The sequence below is a fragment of the Coccinella septempunctata genome, chromosome 2 (genome assembly GCF_907165205.1).
Source record: "Coccinella septempunctata chromosome 2, icCocSept1.1, whole genome shotgun sequence".
Taxonomy (NCBI): Eukaryota; Metazoa; Arthropoda; class Insecta; order Coleoptera; family Coccinellidae; genus Coccinella; species Coccinella septempunctata.
Window position 1 is genome coordinate 1,369,145 of NC_058190.1, and position 26,272 is coordinate 1,395,416.

The window sequence follows — 26,272 nt, forward strand, 5'->3', positions numbered from 1 at the left end:
CATGCAAGAAAAACAACGTTAAACACAGATAAACTCCAATTTTCTCAGAAAACTGGGATTCATTACAAACTACAACATTGCAAAGCTGAGAATATTTTAAATCCATAGGACAGGTAAGACAATCAAAATTTTCAGAATAATTATTGTAAGTTGAGTTTTTCCAAAAGGTCTCAAAGGCAATCCACTATGAGATACCCTGTATCATTTTAGTTTCACTTCAGATGTACAGATTCAACATGTGTTGCTAGGTAAGACAAATCCATATTTTGCCTTTGCAATTCAAAATTTTTCATATTTTTGATCCAACAGAATTTGTGTTCATTTCTTCATAGCACATATGTGATTTGTTAATATTGCTTCTCATTTGAATTCCATCGTTGATTTCGCATCCTTGTTACCTCGCTTTTTAGATGATTTACATCCGATGCTCTGCATATGTTTCAGCCTCTGGTGAAGCTGACCTAACTATAAAATACAATAAAGGAATTCCTAGAATAGTTGAGATACCGACCGCAAAAAACTGAAATCTAACTTGATAATCTGGCCACTTATTTATACGAATCTTGTCTCACTGAATTCCAAATTCGATGATTTATCTCTCCTTGTTTGTGATCGTGAACCTGTCTTTGTTTTTCTTGCTGAGACCTGGCTTCAATCCGGAATATCAGACCAGCAGTTTGCGTTAACGGGTTATACAATGGATCGCTGCGACAGTGTAACAACTCCTGGCCATGCTGGTGTTTGTGTTTATGTTCGTGATGATGTAGTTAATTCGTACCGTATTTCTCATTTCTCAATACCTACCCCTGGTATCGATAACCTGTTTTTCGATGTGAGGTCGGATGAATTGGAGATGTCTTTGGGCTGTATATATCGTCCTAGAAGTTGTGCTCACGACCAAGATCTATTTAATCATTTAGAACATCTATCAAATTCAAGAAAGAACTTGCTGATAGTTGGCGATTTTAACTTTGGAAATATTCGTGTCTGGCCTATGAGTCAGCTCCCATCAAATGGTTCCCCTTCCTTTCCTTTTGCTGAGATGTTACAGAGGTCCAGTCTGACTCAGGTCGTGGATCAGCCCACTCGGTTCAGAATAAATCAGCAGCCAACGACACCGGATCTCCTCCTCACCAATGACGTGAATCTTATCTCTGATATTGAGTATCTTCCTCCGCTGGGAAGGTCAGATCATGTGGTGTTGAACACAAGCATTCAGGTACAGGCGTCCAAGCGCCCAAGAACTGTGAGCAAGGTGATAAAATCGGTCGATTACGAGGGGATGAATGCTTCGCTTTCTGCTATCAACTGGAACTCGTTGCTCGATGTACCTGATGTTGAGGTAGCCTGGAATCGATTTTCTGAGACTCTGACGCAGATTCTTCAAGCTAACACCCGAGTAAGAATAGTTAAACAGAGTCCTACTAAGCCATGGATCACTAGTAGTTTGTATAATGACATCCGCACAAAGAAGAGTCTCTGGCAGAGATTCCGTAGGAGTCGTTCGACACGGGACTTTTTGCGCCATAGAAAATTCTCCGAGTACCTCTCAGCCGCACTTAAACAAGCCAGAAAGACCTATGAACAGAATCTGATCAAGCCGGAAAATAGAGCGAAGTTTTTCAAATATATGCGATCTAAGTTAAACAGCAAAGTCTCGATCCCTGTAGTCGCTGATGAACACACAGCACATGTATATCCATTGAATGTCCATTGGACGTACAAAATGGACATGACGGACATCCATCGTACGTCCAGTTATGTACAATGTTTGGTCCAGAAAACGTCCGACCCTCACTGGATTTGACATCCTATGGACGTACATATAGGATGTACAATGGATGTACAGACAGGATGTACATTGGACGTACATGCAGGATGTACATTAGACGTACATACAGGATGTACAATGGACGTACATACAGGATATACATTGGACGTACATACAAGATATACAATGGACGTACATACAGGATGTCCAGTGGACGTACATATAGGATGTACATTGGACGTACATACAGGATGTACAATGGACGAACATACAGGTACGTCCATTGTACATCCTGTAAGTATGTCCATAGGATGTTAAATCCAGTGAGGTTCGGATGTACAATGAACGTACCTGTATGTTCGTCCATTGTACGTTCTGTATGTACGTCCATAGGATGTTAAATTCAGTGAGGTTCGGACATTTTTTGGACCATTCATTGTACATAAGTGAACGTTATTTGCGAGTCTCAAATGCCCATTTTATTGGGATTAGCATTTTTTAAGTTTGATTCGAAAAAGGTATTTTAAAATCCCACCTATTAATACATATATTTATTGATAATTATAAGGAAATTGGGATTATTGAAAAATGAAATGCCTGAAAATGTTCCACATCTTTATGTGAAAAATTAAAATAAAATAAATAACAAGTAAGTATAATTCGAACATTGGACTACTGCCCCTAAGCAAAAAAAACTAAACTATAAAAAAATGAATAACAAAGAAGCAGATATATAGGTATATATATATACACTGAATCAGTGGCGGCGGAAGGCGTAGGCGACGTGGGCGACGGCCTACGGCCTCGCGGCTTGAGGAGCCTCGTGGGCCGAAGAGCCCCTCGGATCAGGTTTATGCAATAAAAACAGTGAACGTGTTTAAATCTGAGGGTTTTGGGTATATTCATTTTCGAGTTCCACCAACATGTTTGGTATGAGACATATTCCTGTAGCAATCTAAACAAGTTAATTTAAAAGTTCCTTTACTTTACAACATTTGCGAACATTTTCTAACAGTATCAAAGAATATCGACTAGAGTCGAAGAGTTGATTAAGGAGAGAACCGTTTTGATCTTCAAAATTACTTCAGAAAGGAAGGAGTAGCCAAAAGGAAAAGAATGTTCTAACATGAAAACAGCGATTAACATATACCTACATTCACTCAAGAAACTCTATGAAATAGACCGACTTTTTAAAAAGCGCCAAGTGTAGAGATAACGAGCAAAGATTATAATTTTTGGTACCGAGTAATTGCCGGGCTAGGGCCCTCACTGCGAGTCAGTGGTCTGTTGGTTTTCATCAGCGCATCAAAGGTCTCTACACGCGACAACTTCGCTCTGCATGAATTGCGCGTTGTTTTAGGTAGTGCGAAATTTCGCTCGAAGCGAATAATTTTCGCCCGAGTGACGTTTGCATAAAAAGTATAGCACTTTTCTACACTCGATTTTAGTATTCGTTTGCCGATTGGATATACACCAGTGTAGAGGAGGTGTATTTTATCTACACCTAGTCGAAAGGAGGTGTAGATAAACTACACCTCCTCTGAGGTGTAGATAAACTACACGCGATGTCGCGCGACCATATGAAAATTTGTATATGACTCCTCTGTATCTTTAGTCGCGCGGTTTGTGCATCGCGCGGTTTGTGGATCGCGCCTAGTCAAAAGGAGGTGTAGATAAACTACACTGGTGTATATCCAATCAGCGAACGAATACTAAAATCGAGTGTAGAAAAGTGCTATACTTTTTATGCAAACGAAAGGACCTATACTGAATGCACATAACTGAATAAGGCTTAGTTCAGATGATAGCGCGTAAACGCGCGATCCACAAACCGCGCGATGCACAAACCGCGCGACTAAAGATACAGAGGAGTCATATACAAATTTTCATATGGTCGCGCGACATCGCGCGTAGACTCCTCTGTATCTTAAGGCTTAGTTCAGATGCTTCGAAACAGAAACCGGACTACTAAAGATACAGAGGAGTCAAATATAAATGTTCATATGCGCGTAGACTCCTTTGTATCTTTAGAAGTCCGGTTTCTGATTCGAATCATCTGAACTAAGCCTTAAGATACAGAGGAGTCTACGCGCATATGAACATTTATATTTGACTCCTCTGTATCTTTAGTAGTCCGGTTTCTGTTTCGAAGCATCTGAACTAAGCCTTAAGATACAGAGGAGTCTACGCACGATGTCGCGCGACCATATGAAAATTTGTATATGACTCCTCTGTATCTTTAGTCGCGCGGTTTGTGGATCGCGCGTTTACGCACTATCATCTGAACTAAGCCTAATAAATACACTGAGGCCTAGTTCAAAAGATCGCGCGACTCCGGCAACCGTTTACGCGTAATTAATTACGCGCGACCATGTAAACGATTGACCGGGTTCAGCACAATCTTGCACTGTGCATGGATCCAATCGCAGGTTGTTGCACGTTCATTTGAACGTGTCATCAGTAGTTATTTTGAAATTTTTTAACTAAGCATGATCTAGCATCTCAGGTGGGCCATGACTTGATAATTAATTAGTTCAGTTAAGTGAGTTAGGCTGAAAGTAGAAAATTCTATATTTCTTAAATTTCATTTTTTATTATAAGTCGCTTTTTCATGAAAACGTCCTCTGGCGTCACCAGAGGGCCTCGCAAAATGTATCTTGCCCACATCAAATTAAGGTCTTGCGCCGCCACTGCACTGAATAGGAAACACTTAGGATATATTTTCTATCGTTGGCTCCTCGAACTCATTTAGAAATGGCCTCTTCTATCTGCTTCCTGTCCCCTTTACTGGAGTGTATGGCCGTTTCTGTAAATTTATGTCATTGAAATTTTGCTATTGTCACATCATATATCGCAGTACATCACCATACTATACTTATAAATAGAATGGTGATAATATCTATTGAAAATAAAATTTCTGGATGTTTTCTCGTAATTCCGTTTCATATTCTTATATTGTTGTCCTGTCCCCCTACCAAATAATAGATATTCATGGTTGTGAAAAGACAAAAATATATTTTTTACGATAGTATGAATATAATTATAACTAATGAAATCATCAAATTAACATGAAACAGAGAGGAACATTCGTGGTTCGCATAAGCATTCAACATTCGATTCTTTCAACATTTCTACCCATTAGATTATATTTTTCTATCTACACGTAAATTTGCCACTTCCCTCAAGAATTAAAATTTCGACTCACCTCGTTAGCCTACTTGCACACACACCGATTTTGGACGGCCGATTTTATATCGGTCGTCCAAATTCCAATAGTGAACCACGTGTGGGAACGGGACCTGGCACACACGCCGACCGCCGATCGGTGCCGGTAAAATGCCGGTGAGCAACCGTCCAATACCGGCAATACCGGGATGTAGTGGCGTACGTGACTAAGTACACGTTTGTAGAAGCACCGATTGTTTACCATTGAACTCAAGAATGAGTTCTTTCTTGAGTTCAATGTTTTCTACCGACCATTTCAGTCGACTTTAGTTGGCTGATCGTTTGGACGGTAAAAATCCGGTTAGTGTGCTAGCAACTGCTACCGATAAAATATCGGCCGATTTTATTCCGGGCCGTCCAAAATCGGTGTGTGTGCAACTAGGCTTACTATCAAATATATGCACCACACACTGGAACTAGAACTAGACACTATAGTGTCATATACCTCAAATGTAGTTCAACAAGCTAAAGCCAAAATATTCACAAATTTACTAAATATGTCGAGTCCACTTCAAATTCCACTGATTACAGATTAATGAGTTTCTCTTAGATATTCTGTTCTGATTCTACATATTTCGCTGTGTGTCACTCAAATGAAACTCAAAAAATAAATGTTTCGATCTTTGGGACGAAAGTTCCAGAGTAAAAAAAGGAATAATTATGAGAGGGCGGAACATCTGGGTTTCCACACAGTCAGTATGTACCTACTCTCAATAAGAGCCGAAACCGACATGGCAGCAAATACAAGGGTATATGTCTTTGCATACACATTCCTGTTATTTCCAACATCCCTCATTTAAAGTACAATGGACATCCATAAAACGTCCATTTTTGAAAGTACAGTTAATGTCCAGAAATGTACAGGGTGGGCAAAATTCGATGTTTTAGCACTACAGTTTTTAAACCAGAGGGTCCAGAGGAGATACACAAAATCTGATACCCCATTCTCGTTCTCTTTTTCTGAGAAACTAACAATAGTAGTAGTCATTTTTGGCCACTTTCTTTTGTTTTCGAGTTATAAGCAAAAATTGGAAAAATGGCGATATTGAAATAAATTTATATCTCCGCTAATACTGATGATAGAGCTCTGAAATTGAAACATTATACAGGCACTTTTTCAAGTAGAATCCAGTGGCGTGCTCGCCTTTTCAGCAGGATTTTTATTTACGAAGCTATGACCCAAAGTTATGTTTTTTTAAATGGAAACACTAGTTTTCTGTGCAATTTTTTGAAAGCTTAATTTTTACTGATTTCAAAAATATATAACATCATATGGTTTGTATCAATATAAATAATAGAAAATGGTCAAAAACCTTTTTTCTCAATATTTCTATGGTTTCAACTTTTGATGAGCAGAGGAACATAAAGCATCGTATGATTACCACTGTCTCCTTCTATAAGTCCTTTCATTATTATGAAAATTCATGAAATATATCTTGATTCAAATTTTGTGAAAATTCGTAAAAAGCATAGAAAAAATAACATTGCCGGAAGGAGACTGCTTTTGTTATAGAAAACTCTATTTTTCTGTGCTCGTCAAAAGTTGAAACCATAGAAATATTGAGAAAAAAAGGTTTTTGACCATTTTCTATTATTTATATTGATACAAACCATATGATGTTATATATTTTTGAAATCAGTAAAAATCAAGCTTTCAAAAAATTGCACAGAAAACTAGTGTTCTCATTTAAAAAAACATAACTTTGGGTCATAGCTTCGTAATTAAAAATCCTGCTAAAAAGGCGAGCACGCCACTGGATTCTACGTAAAAAAGTGCCTGTATAATGTTTCAATTTCAGAGCTCTATCATCAATATTAGCGGAGATATAAATTTATTTCGATATCGCCATTTTTCCACTTTTTGCTTATAACTCGAAAACAAAAGAAAGTGGCCAAAAATGACTACTACTATTGTTAGTTTCTCAGAAAAAGAGAACGAGAATGGGGTATCAGATTTTGTGTATCTCCTCTGGTTTAAAAACTGTAGTGCTAAAACATCGAAATTTGCCCACCCTGTACATTCATGGATATTTCACGTTGATCCAAAATTGTACGTTTAATGGACGTACACTAACGTACAATTTCTGATAGTACAATTAAGATCCAGATTTGTATATCCAGAGGATGTCCAATAGGGGACGTATATGGATGTTTGTCCAACATCCTTATTTAAAGTACAATGGACATCCATAAAACGTCCATTTATGAACGTACAGTAAATGTCCAGAAATGTACATCCATTGGACTTCCATATAAGGTCCGTGGACGTTTGTACTTCATTTGGATATAAAATGGACGTCCATTGGACGTCATGTGCTGTACGGTACCATGGCAAGTAATGAGTCGGAGTCGGCTGGGATTTTTGCCAGCTCTTTTTCTTCCTCCTTCACGGTAGAACCAGATGGTCCATTGCCTGTTATCAAAGTTCCCAGAAATACCGAATCCTTGGAGAGTATCATAGTTAGCGACTCCATGGTGGAGGAACTTCTTCTTGGATTGGACGTTTCATCTGCACCAGGTCCTGATGGATTTTCGCCAGCTCTGCTCAAAGCGTGTGCATCTTCCCTTAGTGGACCACTGAGCTCGATTATGAATCGTGTGCTGTCTTCAGGTTCTATACCTTCAGCATGGCGTCAATCGACGATAACACCTATATTCAAGAAGGGTGATAAATTTAAGGCTGAAAACTATAGACCCATAAGTCTCACCTCTGTCGTGGTGAAGGTTCTCGAGAGAATAGTGTCAGGACAGGTTCTTCAGTTCGCATTGCAGGGATCCATTATTCCACCGCAGCAGCATGGATTCGTTACAGGAAGATCAATTATCACCAATCTTCTGACATGCCTGAATGACTGGACTAAGTCGTTGGATGACGGGATTCCGTTGGATGTTCTGTATCTTGATTTTGCAAGAGCATTTGACCGAGTGCCAAAGAGGAGACTACTTCATAAATTGGAACACTTTGGTATTCGAGGAACTCTACTCAGATTCATCAGTTCATTTTTGTCGGATCGTACCTTTTCGGTTAGGGTTGGTAACAAGACATCCCCTTTGAGGCCAGTGCTGAGCGGTGTACCGCAGGGATCGGTTCTCGGTCCCCTCTTGTTCATTTTATAAGTGTCCGATCTACCACAGTTATTGCGCTCCCCCACCGCTTCTTACGCAGATGACATAAAATTGTACAACAGGTCGGACTGTCATCGGACCCTTCAGAGTGATCTGGATTTGCTGGTGGGGTGGTGTTCCGACTGGTTGCTCCCTCTGCATATATCCAAGTGTCGTGTTTTATATCAGGGCAACAATAATCCGAGACGACCCTACTTTATTGATGGTTGTGCCTTAGATGGATGTTTGAGCCAAGTCGATTTGGGAGTCGTTGTGAACAGTGACCTTTCCTGGAGTCCACACATTTTACATATTTGTAATAAAGCAAAACAACGACTTTACATGATCCAGCAGTGTTTCAAGGGTTGCCATCCAGATACCGTCGCCGCACTTTATAAGATTTACATCCGCCCAATTTTAGAGTTTGCTGGCCCGGTCTAGCATCCATGGCTTCGGCGAGATGCTCAGATGCTCGAATCTTTGCAGCGGCGTGTCACACGGTTGCCATATGGAGTGCAAAGACCTACCTACGGAAATTGTCTGAATTTAATGTGTCTTGATACATTCGCGGATCGAAAGATCCGTGGGGACATGATTGTGGCGTTCAGAGCATTAAAAGGATTTTTCGGCTGGGATCTGTCGCATCTCTTTGTGCTGAACACCAACCATCGCAGAGGACATGACATGAAGCTAGCGCGGGAAAGATTCCATACGAGAGCCCGTCAGCATTTCCTGAGCAATCGGGTGTTCGCTTGTTGGAATCAACTTACACCTCATGTTGTTGGAGCTCCGACGGTTAATGTTTTCAAGAATCGGTTCGACATCTGGAGGACAAGTGTTATTTAGGATATTTCAGCACATATTGGGGATTTTTCTGTTTTTTCTTCTGTTTTTTCCCTTGTCATTGGATGAATATTGCTTATTCTTATTATGTTTCTTTTTCAAGAGTTCTATAGTATTTTATACTCAACTCTGTATCTTTTATAATAATAATAATAACAATAATTATGAATGAATAAAGCTGATAACATAGTACCCTCTGTAATTTGACTTGTATTTTATTGCATATAATTCAGAGAACTCATATTTAATATAGATTTGAAGAAAGGTATTTCAAAAATAATCAGAAAAACCATGATGACACATAATCTAAAATAAAATGAAGGCTGTTCATTTAAAATTGACGATAAAATCCCCACCCCTTATCGATAAACGTAGCGATCGCAGCGACTCCTAGCCTACGTTCCCCGTTTTCGGGGACGACGATCGTTCTCCTTCTCTCTACTCTTCATAGTTTTTCTCTATGGTTTTTCTCAAAGAATCTTAACCATAGATCTAATAATATTCTAATAATCATAGACATAGAGACATGGACTGAGCAATGCCAGCATGAAATTGGCTATTTATTAGAAAGGGAGAAAAGCTCGTCGGGACATTACCTTTCTCTTTTTTGTTCACATAGAGGTGAGTGTAGACCAATCAAAATTCTAGAAAAAGACAACTGCATTCCCGACGTGTTTTTCTATCCGTCACTTTTTTTACCGTATTTCCATGTCTCTATGTCTATGCTAATAATATACTATTAGGTCGGACTAGAGGTTAGAGATTCAAACAGGGAGGTTATCAATTTTTCCCTAAGTGTTTCCCTATAACTTCTGTGTGTTTTTGGAGGTGGGGTGAGTTTTTAAAAAACTCAATTGACTTGATATTAAATTTGAGATATTGTTTCTGTTGATCGGGGCAATATAAAAGTAATTTCATAAGAGGTTGAAAATGAGTAACCAAGATCCGAGGATATGTCCCCGGATTGAGGATTCAATTACACCAAAGTCTCAAAAACCTTTGAAAACTTGAGAGACGGTAGTAATCTATCATTTGCAGATCTCACATTATTAAATAATGAAATCCAATTATTAAAAAAACAGGCCATAGACAATAATGATGAAGAACTGTTATCACAGATCGAATCATTGAGTCAATCAATTACATCTTCAAAAAAAGTTTACAAACAATTCACATACGCGGTATCCGATAAGGGACCGTTAACTGTATTTGTTCAGGCTAAAACAGGCAATGTGGGTAGCATTGATCCCCTATCTTTAGGTAAATTGTTCTTTGAAGATAACGATTTCAATTACAATATCAAAAATATTTCTAGAAAGGGTAGAAATAGAGTCGGAATAGATTTTGGTACAGCTAGTGAGGCAAATTCCTTTACCGAACATAATAATTTAAATGACTTTGATGTATTTATCCCATCGAATTTAGTAACAAGTATGGGAGTAATCTCAGATATTGCAACAAATTTCACGGAAGAGGAAATAATAAAATATGCGAGCGCAAATACGGAGATTTTAAATGTTAGGAGATTGAAAAGACGGGTAATTAGAGACAATAAAGCAGTATACATAGAATCAAAATCATGTGTTATCACATTTAGAGGAAGAAACCTTCCGAATTACATAACACTTTTTCATAACATAATAAACGTTGAACAATACGTAAGTCCAGTAATACAATGCTACAATTGCTTACAGTACGGCCATACTGCGAAGCAGTGTAGAGGAAATAAAATAAAAGGTGTAGAAATTGTGGAAACAATCACGATGAAATAGATTGTGAAACAACGGAACCTAGTTGCATTTATTGTATGCAGAACCATTCAGCGGTAGACAGAACGTGTTCGGAATATGGAAGACAGAAAAAGATTAAAGAAGCTATGGCGGTTCACAAGTACACATATTACGAAGCAAACAATTTATACAAAAACAATAGAAGAAGCTTAGATCTAAGCCTAAGAGAATTTCTAGTTCTACCAAAGGACAACAGAAGTAGAAACCATACAGAATACAACACAAAAATACCGGCAACTATAACCAGACAAACATACTCACAAAAACTCAAAGAGAAAAAAGACAAATCTGATCAGGAGAACAACATAAGAAGTATAACCACATACTCACAGAGGAAAAGACCACAACCACAAATACCAGGATATAACCATGAGGAGCATAAGAGGTGCATTATAGATACAACACAGAAAAAGGGCCAAACAATTCAGGAATGGGAAAGAACCAGAAGACAAACAGAAAATGAGGACAATATTTGGACGGACCATGAACCACTCAAGGAGGGAAAAATATTGGATAGAACGAAGGAGAGCAATTTAAGATTGACATACAAAGAGTGCCAAGATAACATACATCAAGAAGTAACAAACAAAAACATACATATCCTACAAGACTACAAACTAGTTCAAACAGCAGCCTTAGTACATAATCAAGACACAGAAGAAATAGAAAATTATGATCCAGATTTTGAAATGAACAATAGTTCATTGGATGGAAATTTGTAAAAATGTATTAACAAATTATTGTATACTATCATAAATATACTCTAATACATAAAATATAGAAATACCTCAGCATATATTATATTTTCAATAAAATATTGAATTAATTTAAGTATTAAAAAAAAAAAACAACTGAATATAATGACGAAACCAAATTATTAAATCTGTTATAAATAACATAAGGACATGAATGACAAATAACTCATAAAGATAAGAAAATAAATAATATCACAGAAATGGCCAATAATCTCAAAATTATGCAATGGAATATTAGATCCTTAAGATCAAATTACAACGATTTGTCCAAATTAATTTCGGAATCCAATCAGGATATAATAATGTTGACAGAGACCCTTCTCAAAGAAGAGAACATTATAAATTTGAAGAAGTTTAGGATGGTAAGACGTGACAGAAAAGACGGTTGGGGAGGAATAGCAGCTCTAATCAAAGACTCAATTGAATTCCAGGTTGTAGAATTAGACGAACACATATTATCAGCAAAATCACAAACCCTAGCTATCAAAGTGGCAAATATCCACATAGTCAATGTTTATAATCCTCCGGACCAAAAATTGAACCTGCACAAGTTAACAACCTTAATAAGTCAATTCGATGGAGCTTTTATAATATTAGGCGACTTCAACTCTCAAAGTCCCATGTGGGGTTCGGGCACGTTTAATCACAATGGTAAAGTGGTAGAAAATATGCTAATAAATAACAAAAATATCATCTTGTTAAATGATGGATCACCCACTAGATATACTAAGCCAGGGATTAACAAGAGTGCACCTGATATAACTCTCAGTTCGGAAAACATAGCGAATAAGTGCTCTTGGAGGGTAAATTATGATCCTGGATTGAGTGATCATTTTCCAATAGATATATCCGTAGATACGGATTCAAATTTTATACAACAGCAATTTTGGACCACCAGAAAATTTAATACACGGAAGGCAGACTGGGGTAGGTATAGTGATATTATGATATCATATTTGGAGGAATTTACAGTGGATACAATTAACGAGTTTGAAAACATGGTGGAGAAATGCGCTCAGGAGGCTATACCATTAAAAAAAAGACGGACAACAATAAATATAGAGTAATATGGTGGGACGAAGAACTAAACGAAATGGTAAAAAAGAAAAAAGAAATTTTTCGCAAGTATATGAAAGAATCTACAAGAGAGAATTACATATTGGCAAATCAAATAAGAGCTAAAGTAAAAATCACAATGAAAAAGAAAAAAATAGCAACGTTTGAAAAATTCAGTGAAAATTTAACATTGAAGGATGGCAAGAAGGCATGGAGGACAATTCACAAATTTGGAAAAAGGAAGAACACACCCGATATCGAACATCCGTCCCACGAAATTTTAGTAGAGTTAATGGAAAAACTAGCCCCCATACAGGAGAATACGACAATTATCAGAACCATTGGAAATGACATGGAAACACAACCCTTCAGTATACACGAAGTGAATATGGCTTTAAAAATGAGTAAAGACACAGCGCCTGGCATCAACGGTTTGACGTACCCTATTTATAGAAACCTACCATACCAAGCCAAGCAAAGACTAGTTGATATTGTGAACGAGTTGTTGGAAGACCCAGCTGGAATTCAGGAAATCATGAAAGTTCTGATAATACCCTTTGTTAAACAAGAACGCAATGTCAATGACATAGCAGGAATTAGACCAATAGGCTTGGCACCATGCCTGGTTAAAATCATCGAAACCCTTATTAAAAACAGAGTTGAGAAGAAGCTAGAATCTCTATTAGAATCAAACAAATTGATTTTCGGGTTCCGTATGGGCAAATCTATTTATGACAGTCTGATATATATATGATCACCTGTCTCTATAATTCATTCGCCAGGGGAAAATACACTATAGTTGTGTTTCTGGATATCAAATCTGCGTATGATAATGTGAACACGAACATACTGATAGAAGACATGATACAGGCAGGAATACCAATGAAACTGGTGATGCTAATAGAAGCAATCCTAAAAGAGAGACAGTTGTATATAAGAGACAATAAACAGGAGAAAATGCTGGGACCATGGAAAACTAGTAAGGGCTTAATACAGGGTTCGAAAATGAGTGCACCATTGTTTAATTTTTACGTGAGGAATATGTCAGAATGTGCGGAGGAAGATGTGGACGTTGGACAGTATGCGGACGATGTATACCTGATGATCACAGGTTCAGATTTGGGATCCATGTATGAAAAGATGCAAAGAACTTTGGATCGGACGAATTCCTGGCCTTACATTATCGACAGAGAAAAGTGCAGCGATGATATTTGCAAAGAAATATATACCAGATTTACCGTGGCTCACAGTTGATAATATACCTATTCGATGGAAAAGAGAACACAAATATCTGGGAGTAACCTTGGATAGGACACTCACGTGGAAACAACATACAGAGATGATGTGTTCAAAAGCGCTCAGAGGAATCAACCTGATAAGATGTTTGTGCAGAACATGGTGGGGAGCTCATCCAAGAGTACTTCTAACAATATACAAGTCCCTAGTTAGACCATATTTAGATTTTGGAGCAGTTTTGTATGGTGGATGTTCTAAGGCGATACTCAACAGTTTGGATAGAATGCAATACACGGCACTGAGAACAATATGTGGACTAATGAGATCAACACCAATCAATGTCCTTTTGGCGGAAAGTGGCGAATTTCCCCTGGAGAGTAGAAGAATAGAGATGGCACAAAACTTTATATGCAAATCCTTCAGGATACGGAACAACCCAATTTTGGAAGAAATAGAGAGACTAGCATTATTAAGGGGATTTTGGAATAATAGGTATACTTCATTCAAATTTATTTTAGCAGTCGGTTGGCCATGAAATAATTTTCTCAAGTTTTTGTAACTAGAACGAAGTTAGGTTGGCACTCATGAAATGTCGTTAATGTCATAACGCCGTTGCCGCAACTAATATCAATTTTTATTACGAAAACTGCCGAAAGTGATTGAAAAAAGAGACAGGGTTTCAGGAAGTGCTATTAAGAATTCAGGTCCGCTCATTCAAATAGTTATACCCTGATATTCTAAAATCCACAATAAGTCAGACGGTAGCGAACATATTCAATGTAAGAAAATGTATAGAATGTTTCATCTGAATCTAAACGACTTATATTTCAGCTGGATATTTCCACAATCAGAAAGATTGTGAATGAAGAGGATGATTAAGAATTTCCTTCTATTGGGAGACCCAAAAAAGTGGTGGCATTTGAGAATTTTATGTTTGACTGAATTAATGCGAAAAGTTTACTACAGGATATTCGATAAATGTCATCGGAGAATAAGTTCCCTAAAATGGATTTTTCTATTTTTCATTTGACTTGTCCTATACAATGTAGATGCCTTAAGGTACTAATAAATACCTAATTATTATTACATCAATGTATTAAGATGAATAGCCACAAATACGCGCAAGTTGCCTGTTATTTGTTTATTCATCTGAAATTTTTGTTCAAAGGTGAAGTTCATCTTAACTTGAAACTTCCTTCAATTCCTTTTACTTATATTGATGCAAGATGATTTTTGTTGAAGAATTTAACATTCTTGTAATTATCTGTTGATTCCTTCGGGAGATACCCTTTCCCAACCACTGCATCATATGCATTTAGTCTTCGGGTTAATATTTTTGAAATCTACAAATGATGTGAGCCAAAGAAGATAACGAACATTAACTCTCCTCAAGCTAGTGCATATTATGATATTATACTGATCTCTTGTATTTTCCATGCAAATAACTGGATTTGGAATGCTTTCAATCAGTTTGTATAAACTTCAATTATGTTCGTCACATATTTTCCGAAGAGATTCGACATTGTGATGAAATACGTAATAACAGAAACTTTTACGTAGAACGGGCAACATAGAGTTGATTTAAAACCCAAAAATGTTTTGACAAGCTTCATAACCCCACATTTTCATACTATACAGAGTGAAATGTGTCAAATTTCCATGGCCAACCGACTGCTAAAATAAAAGTGAATGAAGTATACACACCAGCCTTTTTGAAAGCATACCAGAATGTTGCACATGGATATACAAGTCCAAAACGTTACCCTTTTTTGAAATAAATTACACAGAACATGTGCAACCAGCAAACTGCGTCGTTTTGGAATTGGAAAGAAATTCTACAACACAAATAAAGTTCAAAACCATCAAAGAAAAACAATTCGTAGGATACAACTGTATATATACGGACGCTTCTGTGGATCCGCAAACACATTCAGTTGGCATAGGAGTATATTCGGACACTTTGGACATTAACTATAAGGCCATTGGACAATATTTTCGGCAGAGATGATGGCGATCTGTAAGGCCGTACTCTTTATTTTGAAAAGAAAGGTGAAACATACAGTGATTTTCTCGGATTCGCTATATAAGTGCGATTACAAGGTTGTCCCGGTGGACCATGTCATCCAATTTAGACATACTATCGGTGAATACAAAAAAATTTCTATATAAAGCATACTTGATGAACTTGAACATCACCTGTGTGTGGATACCAGGTCATTCAGGAATTGAGGGCAATGAGAGAGCAGACATATTGGCAAATCAAGGAAGAGAAGAAAATTCCAGATTCCTCAAATATACAGGAGAGCAAAATGATATTAGATGCCTATTGAAACATAGATTGACACATCAATGGATAAGGGAATGGAAGGAAATAGGAATGAGAAAGGCAAAAACATATACGCACATGCGACATAGGGATAAAAACCCCACACAAAGATATTTCCTCTTTAGATCTGAACTTTCTAGAAAGAGAATAACAACTATGATGAGATTGAGATCCAATCATTGCCTGACCCCTGAACACTTACATAAAATCAAAGTCAACAATAATCCGAATTGTCAGTGTGGAGAGCTTGGAAATATCACACACATGTTGTTTAATTGTCAACTAAACGGTCAAAATTGTGATATCCTATATAATAAATTAATTAATTTAAAACTAGCCCAACCCATCAACGTGAATGAGGTGATATTTAGCCGATCAATAGAGGTAATAGAAACAATTACAGAATTTTTGAGAGCTTCGAAAATAAAATTGTAGTCAATTGAGTTGGGAAAAAAAAATCCATATATATGTTATAACTAACATTTCAAAAGGAGTAAGTCCCTTGTGTATGTTTTAGTGTTGGAATTGTATCACTGTGTAAAACCCATCCCTTCCCTTTCGAGTATTGGGGCGGGAAGTAATGAGAGACTGGGTACATAACCTCGGTTGAGCCCAAAATCCCTAATCGGGATCCTGAAGAAGAAGAAGAAGATACTATTAGGTCTATGCTTTTAACCTCTCATCATACGGATATAAACAACGTAAAAAATCATCGTTTTCAACAAAATGAAAGGAGGAAGCGTATAACCAGTATTGAAGAACTTTAAATTAAATAGAGTGTTTACCGATTTTATAATTCATCATTTAAATCCAGATCTACACCTACCAAAAATAGATATGGGTGAACATTGTATTGTTATTGAAGATGCTGATGAGTGAGTATCTCCATTTACATATTTTGTTTCAATTATGCCTGATTTGTTAACTCAACTGAATTAGTCGTCTTGAATTCTCTGAGATTCAGAGATCGAATAAGGCAAGGTAAATGGTTAAACAATTTTTTGTCCTTATTGTCCTGTGTTTTTCGGTACTCCTCCACTTCGAGTATGGTTGTTATGAATTATGATTATTTTGTGATGCTTTTCTCTTCCTCCCTAATATACATATAATAAGTTTCAAGAATAAAAATACAAGACAGTGTAGGAATACTATTTTGTTATTAAACTGGTCTACAAGACGACCTTGGAGTTATATCATAGATCATGCGCAAAATCCACTTTTGGACAATGAAGACCCTATCATCTACTGAAAAATTTCCCCAAAGAAGGATGTTGTAAGATAAATGACTAAACACTAAGCTGTAATAGATATTGATCAACGATGACATGGGGAACGCTAGTGTTCTACTCCACTTATAGCAAAGAACGAGGTATTTAATCTGCTACAGACCAAATTAATATGATTGAACTATCTCTAATTACCATCCATAAAAATTCCAAGAAATCTAACACAATCCTTAGATGTGGTAACAGTATCCAGGTGGCAAGAATGAGTTCCTTACCACATTTATCCACTGGTAAATTCCGTCCTTTCAATGTTAATTACAAATTAGCAAAAGACTTGTCATCAGCAAACAAGATTATCAAACCCATCTTTAAAATGATGTTTTGTGTACAAAAACTGAACAAAGCATCTCTTGGACTTAAGGGAGGCTCATTGATAGAAAGAAAGAACAACAGAGGTCCCAGTATGGATCCCTGTGGTACTCTGTTCAGGGTTAAGAGTGAACTCAGATGATAGAGTATCCCCGACTTTGACATTTACTGGTCCTTCATAGACCTAATAATATATTAGAGAGATATGGGTGGTTATACGGTAATGGAATTAGGTCTTGCGTTATCTGTCTCAGATTTTAGTCGTATGGAAGATACAAATTTACGTAATTAGCGTAAGCAACGCATGATCGGTAAATATCAAAGTTTGTTGTCGACATAGATTTCTAGAAGATGCACTTAGTGTTAAGTGTACGTTGCACCAACTGTTAAGTGACATTTAAATGGCTAAAGCTAGCCTTAAATTTAAGCGCTCCTGTAATGACCACTTAGATATTTAAGGGCGGGATTCTAACCTAGAATAATTTGTTGAACTGGCTGCAGAACTTCCCATTATTGATGGATTTCGAAAATTGAATGAATTAATTACTGAATACCAAGCCTTTTCTTTTGCCTTCATTGTAATGTCATCAGTCTTTTTTAATTTTCAATTTGGTGTCACAAATCATACTGTAGTTAGCAACAAACTCTTTTCTTCTGTTGAGAAGTTGAGTGTCCTTCGTAAATTACCACCACTTGCTTAGCAATCATTCACCGTATTCGTACTAACAAGACCCAAGACCTTACAAAGAAAGTGTTGTACTTATGTAAACTTAGCTACCTTTTATTTGACAATCCTTATCATTATCAATATTAATGCTAATTCAACAACAAAAAGTTGTTACTCTTTGATAATATTATAATAATTTACTTGACACTGACTGACAGGACAATAAAGTTAGTTTAATGAAATGACAACGATCATCGGCAAACGGCCAACCAATGAAATGGCTTTATTGGATTAGGATGAAGTTGCACCAAAATAAAAAACAGAAATATCACTAGATATAAAAACTTAAGGGCCCCTTACTTAAGATTCTGTTAAGTCGCAGTCGTGCAACTGGGAATAAAATTAAGCGTCCCTTAACTTTAAACGACACTTAGTCAAGTAGGTACTCATTTTAAGGGGTATTGGTGCAAACGGGCCTAAGGCTTTTTGGGTTGATTTTATGCTGTTTCTGTGGATTATGTGCGTTTATATGGATGCATATTCACAGGAATTTTTGTTTGATTAAACTGTATTGTAAATACCTCTCCACAGTGATGATTTCATAATTTTAAAATTTATGGACATGGACCTGTAAGTGTGCGCTATGCATAGTTACCAAGAAAAAATTGGAATTGATTTTGGAATTGAATATTGGAGTTTCATCATATTTCCTGGAGGATATTTGTGTGTTTTGTCTTACTGAAATCAAGCCATAAGCCAATGTCCAATCTAGATGTTTCTACTTTTGTGGGTCTCGATAAAAAAAACCTCGAATTGAAACCTTTTATTTCCTATTAAAAACTAGTTACATAGTTCATAATGATCCATATGAGATTGAAATAGGTACTCAGAATTAAACACTATTTGAAAATTTCTATTTTTTTTTTAATTTTCTTTCCATGTGACCCATTAATGGGGAATTCTCCTCAATTTGGGTTATCACAGCATATCCAAGATTAAACTGAATAATAAAATTATTTTAAGCACTGAAAAATGAAAAATCAAAATGGGTATTCAAAGTTCAAAGCGTTTTGTGAGAATTGCACAAGCTGGCAACATCGACTGTATTATGTCTTGATAATAAAGGACAACAAATGCATTATCTTGATGAGATAGACAAAGATGCATGGCTGTCTATGAAGTCTGCGACGAACGAGGAAGGTAGTAAAATTTTATGGGATTTTTATGGCCGGTTGCAGTTGCAGCTCGCCAGTGAGTACGCGCCTGTAAATCAACAGATGTTATTTTATAAACAAGCTGATCGGACATTGTTCTCTCTATTAGGAGCTGTTGCCAAATCATAAACTCCGCACAAAGCGATTTAAATTTTAAAACCCCATATTTCAAGGATGATTTTGAATAGTTTCCGCGGTGAATTTGAAAAAATCATGAATGAAACTCATAATTATTCAGTGTAAACTTGCATATGCTGTGATAACCCAATTGAGGAGCATTTCTGATATGGTGTTAACGATTAAAGTTAACTTGCGCTAAATTATTCCAAAAGTAACGCTTTAACGTTTAACGAAGTCAACTTTTTTAGTAACGGACGAGCGATTAACGAAGTTGATTGTCTGATTAACGGTGCCCAGCTATGCCCTTTTATTCAATTGACTCAGAAAGTCTAATTTATTTCAGAGCGAAGTTGGAAGAAAAACCAGGGATCATAGACATATGCGAACACTTCATAGATGAAGAAGGAGTTTACGAAAGAGAAGAATTTAGAATAAAGAACGAAGGAAGTTGCACGAATTTCTCAAATGTAGAAGTTGATGCAAATCAGTCAACTGCCTTTTTCAACAAAAAAATCTCTCAAGTATTTGATCCCACGACCATTAAATCTGAACCGGTTCAGATGGACCAGTGTGAATTTCCTAAATGTCACTTGGTTGATGAACCCATACAATATGAACATACCGATCATACATACTGTAGTAAAGACGACAAGAATCCTGTTAAATTAGAAGTTGTAGACATTTTTGAACAGTTTATAGACAATGAAGGAGTTTATGATAGAGAAGAATATATAATTGAGAATGAAAAAATTAACCCAAACACTCTACTTATTGAAGATAATTCAAATCAATTTCCTGCCTGTTTAAACGAAAAAATGCCTCCAGTATTAGACCCAACAGGCATAAAATCTGATATGTTTAACTTAGGAGTTGTGGACACTTGTGAACAATTTATAGACGAAGAAGGTGTTCACAATAGAGAAGAATATATAATTGAGAATGAAAAAATTAACCCAAACTCCCTAATTAGAGAAGGTGATGCAAATCAATCACCTGCCCTCTTCATCGAAGAAACGCCTCAAATATTTGATCTAGAGAATGACGAAGCTCTTCCTGTGACTATCAACAATCAAGAGTGTCATATGTGTGATTTTGAGACCAATGATGAAAAAGACCTTGCGTTACATATCAAATCTGTTCATTCGAATATTAAGTGTCATTTATGTGAATTTGCCGGGAGTGCTAAACGTGACCTTGAAAAACATATAAAATCAGTTCATTTGAAAATTAAGGAACACAAATGCAACTTATGTGAATATGCTGCGAGTAAAAAAGAGACTCTTCGAAGGCATTTTGAAACTGTTCATTTGGATATTAAAAAACACAAATGCCACTTATGTGAATTTGCTACGAGTGCAAAACAGACACTTGATAGTCACGTGAAATCTGTTCATTTGAAAATTAAGACGCACAGGTGTCACTTATGTGAATATGCTGCGAGTAAAAAACAGACTCTTCGAAGGCATTTTAACTCTGTTCATTTGAAAACTAAGGAATACAAGTGTCACTTATGTAAATATGCTTCAAGTGAAAAAAATGTTGTTGAAAAACATATAAAATCGGTTCATTTGAAAATTAAGGAACACAAATGTCACTTATGTGAATTTGCTACGAGTGCAAAACGGACACTTGAAAGTCACGTGAAATCTGTTCATTTGAAAATTAAGACGCACAGGTGTCACTTATGTAAATATGCTTCAAGTGAAAAAAATGCTGTTGAAAAACATATAAAATCGGTTCATTTGAAAATTAAGGAACACAAATGCCACTTATGTGAATTTGCTGCGAGTGCAAAACAGACACTTGATAATCACGTGAAATCTGTTCATTTGAAAACTAAGGAATACAAGTGTCACTTATGTGAATTTGCTACGAGTAAAAAACACACTCTTCCAAAGCATTTTGACACTGTTCATTTGAAAATTAAGAGGCACAGGTGTCACTTATGTGAATATGCTTCAAGTGAAAAAAAGGCTCTTGAAATACATATAAAATCCGTTCATTTGAAAATTAAGGAACACAAATGCAACTTATGTGAATATGCTGCAAGTAAAAAAGATACTCTTCGAAGGCATTTTAACTCAGTTCATTTGAAAACTAAGGAATACAAGTGTCACTTATGTGAATATGCTTCAAGTGAAAAAAAGGCTCTTGAAATACATATAAAATCCATTCATTTGAAAATTAAGGAACACAAATGCAACTTATGTGAATATGCTGCGAGTGACAGAAGTAACCTTGACATGCACATAAAATCCGTTCATTTGAAAATTAAGGAACACAAATGCAACTTATGTGAATATGCTGCGAGTAGAAAACAGACTCTTCGAAAGCATTTTGACACTGTTCATTTGAAAATTAAGGAACACAAATGATAAAAGTATTATCCAGCGATATGTCAACTCTGTTCATATGAATATTAAGAAATACAAATGTCACTTATGTGAATATGGTGCGAGTGTTAAGAATAGACTTGATTATCGCGTGAAATATGTTCATTTGAAAATTAGGGATTGGGGAACACAAGTGTCATCTGTGTGAGTATGCTGCAAGTACAAAAAATGTCCTCAAAAAACATTTTTACTCTATTCATTTGAACATCGAGAGATCTTAATGTCACTCATGTGAATATGAATAATTCAATGGAAAACTGGTAACAGGTGGGAGCATGTTACAAGCATAAATGATACTTAAATAGTCGTGTAAAATCTGTCCATTCAAATAGCAAGTAACAATTGTCAGTCAGTGAGTATATTGTAAATAATTGAGGTTATTTTTAAGCATTGATATTTTCATTTTCCCCCTCTACATTCCTTCTTGAAAAGAATCCCTCAACTAAAAATTCCGGACAGAAGTTTATATAGACTTCTTTTCTTAAAAATTGTCTCAGGAATATGTCGCTTATATTTTAACGTACCTACTAATGTTACTTCCCTATATATATACAGGGTCTTTCACGAGGAACCTCACCCATATGCATTTAAGATCTTGAACAATAAACTTCAGAGCCCAGATATTCTTGGTGGCTTGTGCTTCAATGTTCCCCAGAGGTCTCTCAGAGCCTGTGAGCTTTTTATGGTACCCTTTAGGTACACATACACGGCTCAGCACTCGCCTCTATGTCGGATATCTCGGACCACCAACATGTTTAGTGGTCAAGTTGATTATTTTTTTATGTCTCTGGAACAGGTCGGAAAGATTTAAAAAAAGAATTGTACGTAGTTGCCATTTTTGGGGCATTCTGGGTTTCTCTCTTTTTTTGTTTTTTTTTTTTCTGTTGATTTTTGTCAGTTGTACTCATGATCATTAGTTAAGTTAGTAATCTTGTATCGAATTGATCTATGTACTTATAATCTCTGTAATTTTGTTCGTTCTATCTGAGGATACATTAGTGGGTTTTTGTACCTGTTTGTATCCCCTTGTGAATAAATAAATAAAATAAATAATTATACGGGAAACTACTGAACGTATTTTCATGAAATTCAGCACTTATAAGTATTTCACGATGCTGATGAAATCTAAAATATTTTCAAGGCATGAGCACCTCCAGTTTTTCCGGAAATGACGTCAACTTCCGTTTTTCAAATTAGAACATCATTTTTTTATTGCAGAAATAGATTCCTTAGAAAATTTCCAGTTATTTTGATGTAACATTTTTCAGTTTTGGTTGGAAAATTCTCTCTGAGCGGGAAAATTCGAACAAAAATTGAAAATAGAGCTCCGCTGAAACAAGAATAACTTCGAGGTTTTTGGATGGAAAATTTTCATTTTTGGGATTTTTCAAGATGTGAGATTGATGTATCCACTTTAAAAATCGAATTCATGATACAGGGGGTGAAAAAATCGCTTTCAAAGTTAGGGATGACAAAATCGTGAAAAATCAATTTTTTCAAATCAGAACCCAAATTTTTTTATGGCAGATATTGAATCTACGTTGAAAAATAATGTGAGTGTATGCATCACACCCTTGCCCTAAAGTGGTTATTTTCTGAGTTATTCACAAAAAACTATTTTTCGTCTTGAATTTTCAGCTATTTCTTTTCCCTTCACGCCAAAAAGATGAAATTTTCAGGAACTGTTACTTAAACCATGTTTTAGATTTTACTACACTAATATGCAAGAGAAAAAAGTTACAGGTTGTTCCTAAATAGATGGCGAATTTTGATTCGAATTTGTATCGGAAACCTCTTTATTTCAACTAATCGGCCATCGGTTTTCTCTCCAGTTATAAATAAATAATTCGTTATGAACCATATGCAAAAACTTACCATGTTTTACATTTTTTTTTAATGATAGATATCATTAATTACATCTGCCAAATTCCTCTTTATTCAGTAGCATTTTGTGTTTACTATTAATTTGGTGATAATTCGTATTAAGTTATAAAATCGATCATTATGCCTAATTTTACCAATGAAGATTATTTAAATCTCATTCTACTTCATGGAGAATGTTCGCGCCACAGGGCTACCGTGATGAGCTGGACCTGCCATCTACCGCATCATTTGCTTTCTTAGAGCTATGTAACATCCACGCGGAAGGAATCTTCCCTTTACTTTAGTCTTAGTCATTTACGAACTTAATCACGAGTCAGTGTTTACATTTACTACAAATACATTCACTCACTTACTCTCTCGATGTTAAAGAGCAAGTCCAGATTGTAAAAAAGCGTTCAGTTCGAAAAACAATAAAGTTACCCTTTAAGTGAAAAGAGTTGTTTTGTTTTTCATCAAGTTAATACAGTCCACGAACACCAACAGAGAATGTAATAAAGTTGTAGATAGAACGATTCGACTGTTCATTGAGAGGTTTCCTGACCGACCCAGACCAACGAGAGATACCATTAACAGAACCATGACAAACATGAGAAATGTCGGATCTTTCGTTAAGAAAACTATATACAGAGAAAAAAGTGTAGTAGAAGATGAGAACAACGAAATTACAGTTCTTGCATATTTTCGTGTGAATCCTCAAAGATGCCGAGATTGATCTGGGATTATCTCAATCGAGTGTTTGGAGAATATTAAAAAAACATAAAATGCACCCATATAAATTCAATAAGGTACAGCATTTAAAGGAAACTGATTTCGTCAGGAGAACAGAATTTTGCGAAGCTATGATGATTCGATTTCAAGGGAATGAAAACTTTTTGGACTGTATAATTTGGACAGATGAATCTAAATTCACAAAGAATGGTTCTTTCAATAGGCATAACAGTCATTATTGAGATGAAGAGAACAACCACCACTTCAGACAATGCAACTTTCAAGAGACCTGGAGTTTCAATGTTTTTTGCGCCATCAAAAATAATACAATTCTCGATGTTCACATTTATGATGGGACTTTAACTGGTAAGATAGAACACTACACATGTTTGCATTATTTAAAGAATGTTCTCCCTTAGGAGATAGATATTCTGACATATTGACTCAAATAATTGAGCCGCTAGTACAGAACCATAATGACTTATGGTATCAACAATATGGCGCGCCTCCACACAATTCACTCAATGTGTCAAATATCCTCTACAGGCTATTTGAAGATCGATGGTTGGCGAACAATGGTCCACATCTTTGGCCACCACGTTCTCCCGATTTAACTCCTTTAGACTATTATGTTTGGGGTAGGATAAAAATATTGTCTACTCAACTCCCCTGACTGATAAAGAGGACTGCATTGAACTAGTCAGAAATGCGTTCAGGTTTGTTTAGATTTTTAGATTCATAGTTTTGAAACTCAATTTGGTTTTTAAACACTTTTGCAGATCTCTTCCTCCCGATGAAATAAGAAGAGCAACGCACGAAGCATTCCTGAGACGTATAAATAAATGTCTAGAAATTAACGGTCAAAACTTTGAGCATCTTCTCTAGTTATAACTGCGAGAGTTTGCCATGGTTCTCCTAATAGTAACTTGAAGTCGGTTTCAAGAAGGGGTGAAATATCTACAGCAGGGTTCAAATAACAGTTCCTGAAAATTTCATCTTTTTGGCGTGAAGGGAAAAGAAATAGCTGAAAATTCAAGACGAAAAACAGTTTTTTGTGAATAACTCAGAAAATATCCATTTTTGGGTAATGGTGTGATGCATACACTCACATTATTTTTTAACGTAGATTCAATATCTGCCATAAAAAATGGGGTTCTAATTTGAAAAAATTGATTTTTCACGATTTTGTCATCCCTAACTTTGAAAGCGATTTTTTCACCCCCTGTATCATGAATCGCGATTTCGATTTTTAAAGTGGATACATCAATCTTACATCTTGAAAAATCCCAAAAATGAAAATTTTCCATCCAAAAACCTCGAAGTTATTCTTGTTTCAGCGGAGCTCTATTTTCGATTTTTGTTCGAATTTTCCCGCTCAGAGAGAATTTTCCAACCAAAACTGAAAAATGTTTCATCAAAATAACTTGAAATTTTCTAAGGAATCTATTTCTGCAATAAAAAAATGGTGTTCTAATTTGAAAAACGGAAGTTGACGTCATTTCCGGAAAAACCGGAGGTGCTCATGCCTTGAAAATATTTTAGATTTCATCAGCATCGTGAAATACTTATAAGTGCTGAATTTCA

The 26,272-nt window shown here is 36.1% G+C and overlaps 1 protein-coding gene across 4 annotated transcripts in view; it reads left to right on the forward strand.

Moving 5' to 3' along the window:
- The window catches only part of LOC123306304 (zinc finger autosomal protein-like), a 29,248-nt gene extending 6,765 nt beyond the window's left edge, over positions 1-22,483 (forward strand). The window contains exons 3-4 of one of the 4 annotated variants that reach the window (XM_044888239.1): positions 21,191-21,691; positions 21,953-22,483. In XM_044888239.1, coding sequence (XP_044744174.1) covers positions 21,191-21,691; positions 21,953-22,078 — 627 coding nt within the window. In that variant the 3' untranslated portion in view covers positions 22,079-22,483. Of the gene's footprint in view, positions 1-16,779; positions 16,983-20,046 lie in introns of those variants that run through there. The other 3 variants (XM_044888240.1, XM_044888238.1, XM_044888241.1) reach the window with 3 other exon arrangements.
- The last annotated feature ends 3,789 nt before the right edge of the window (positions 22,484-26,272 follow it).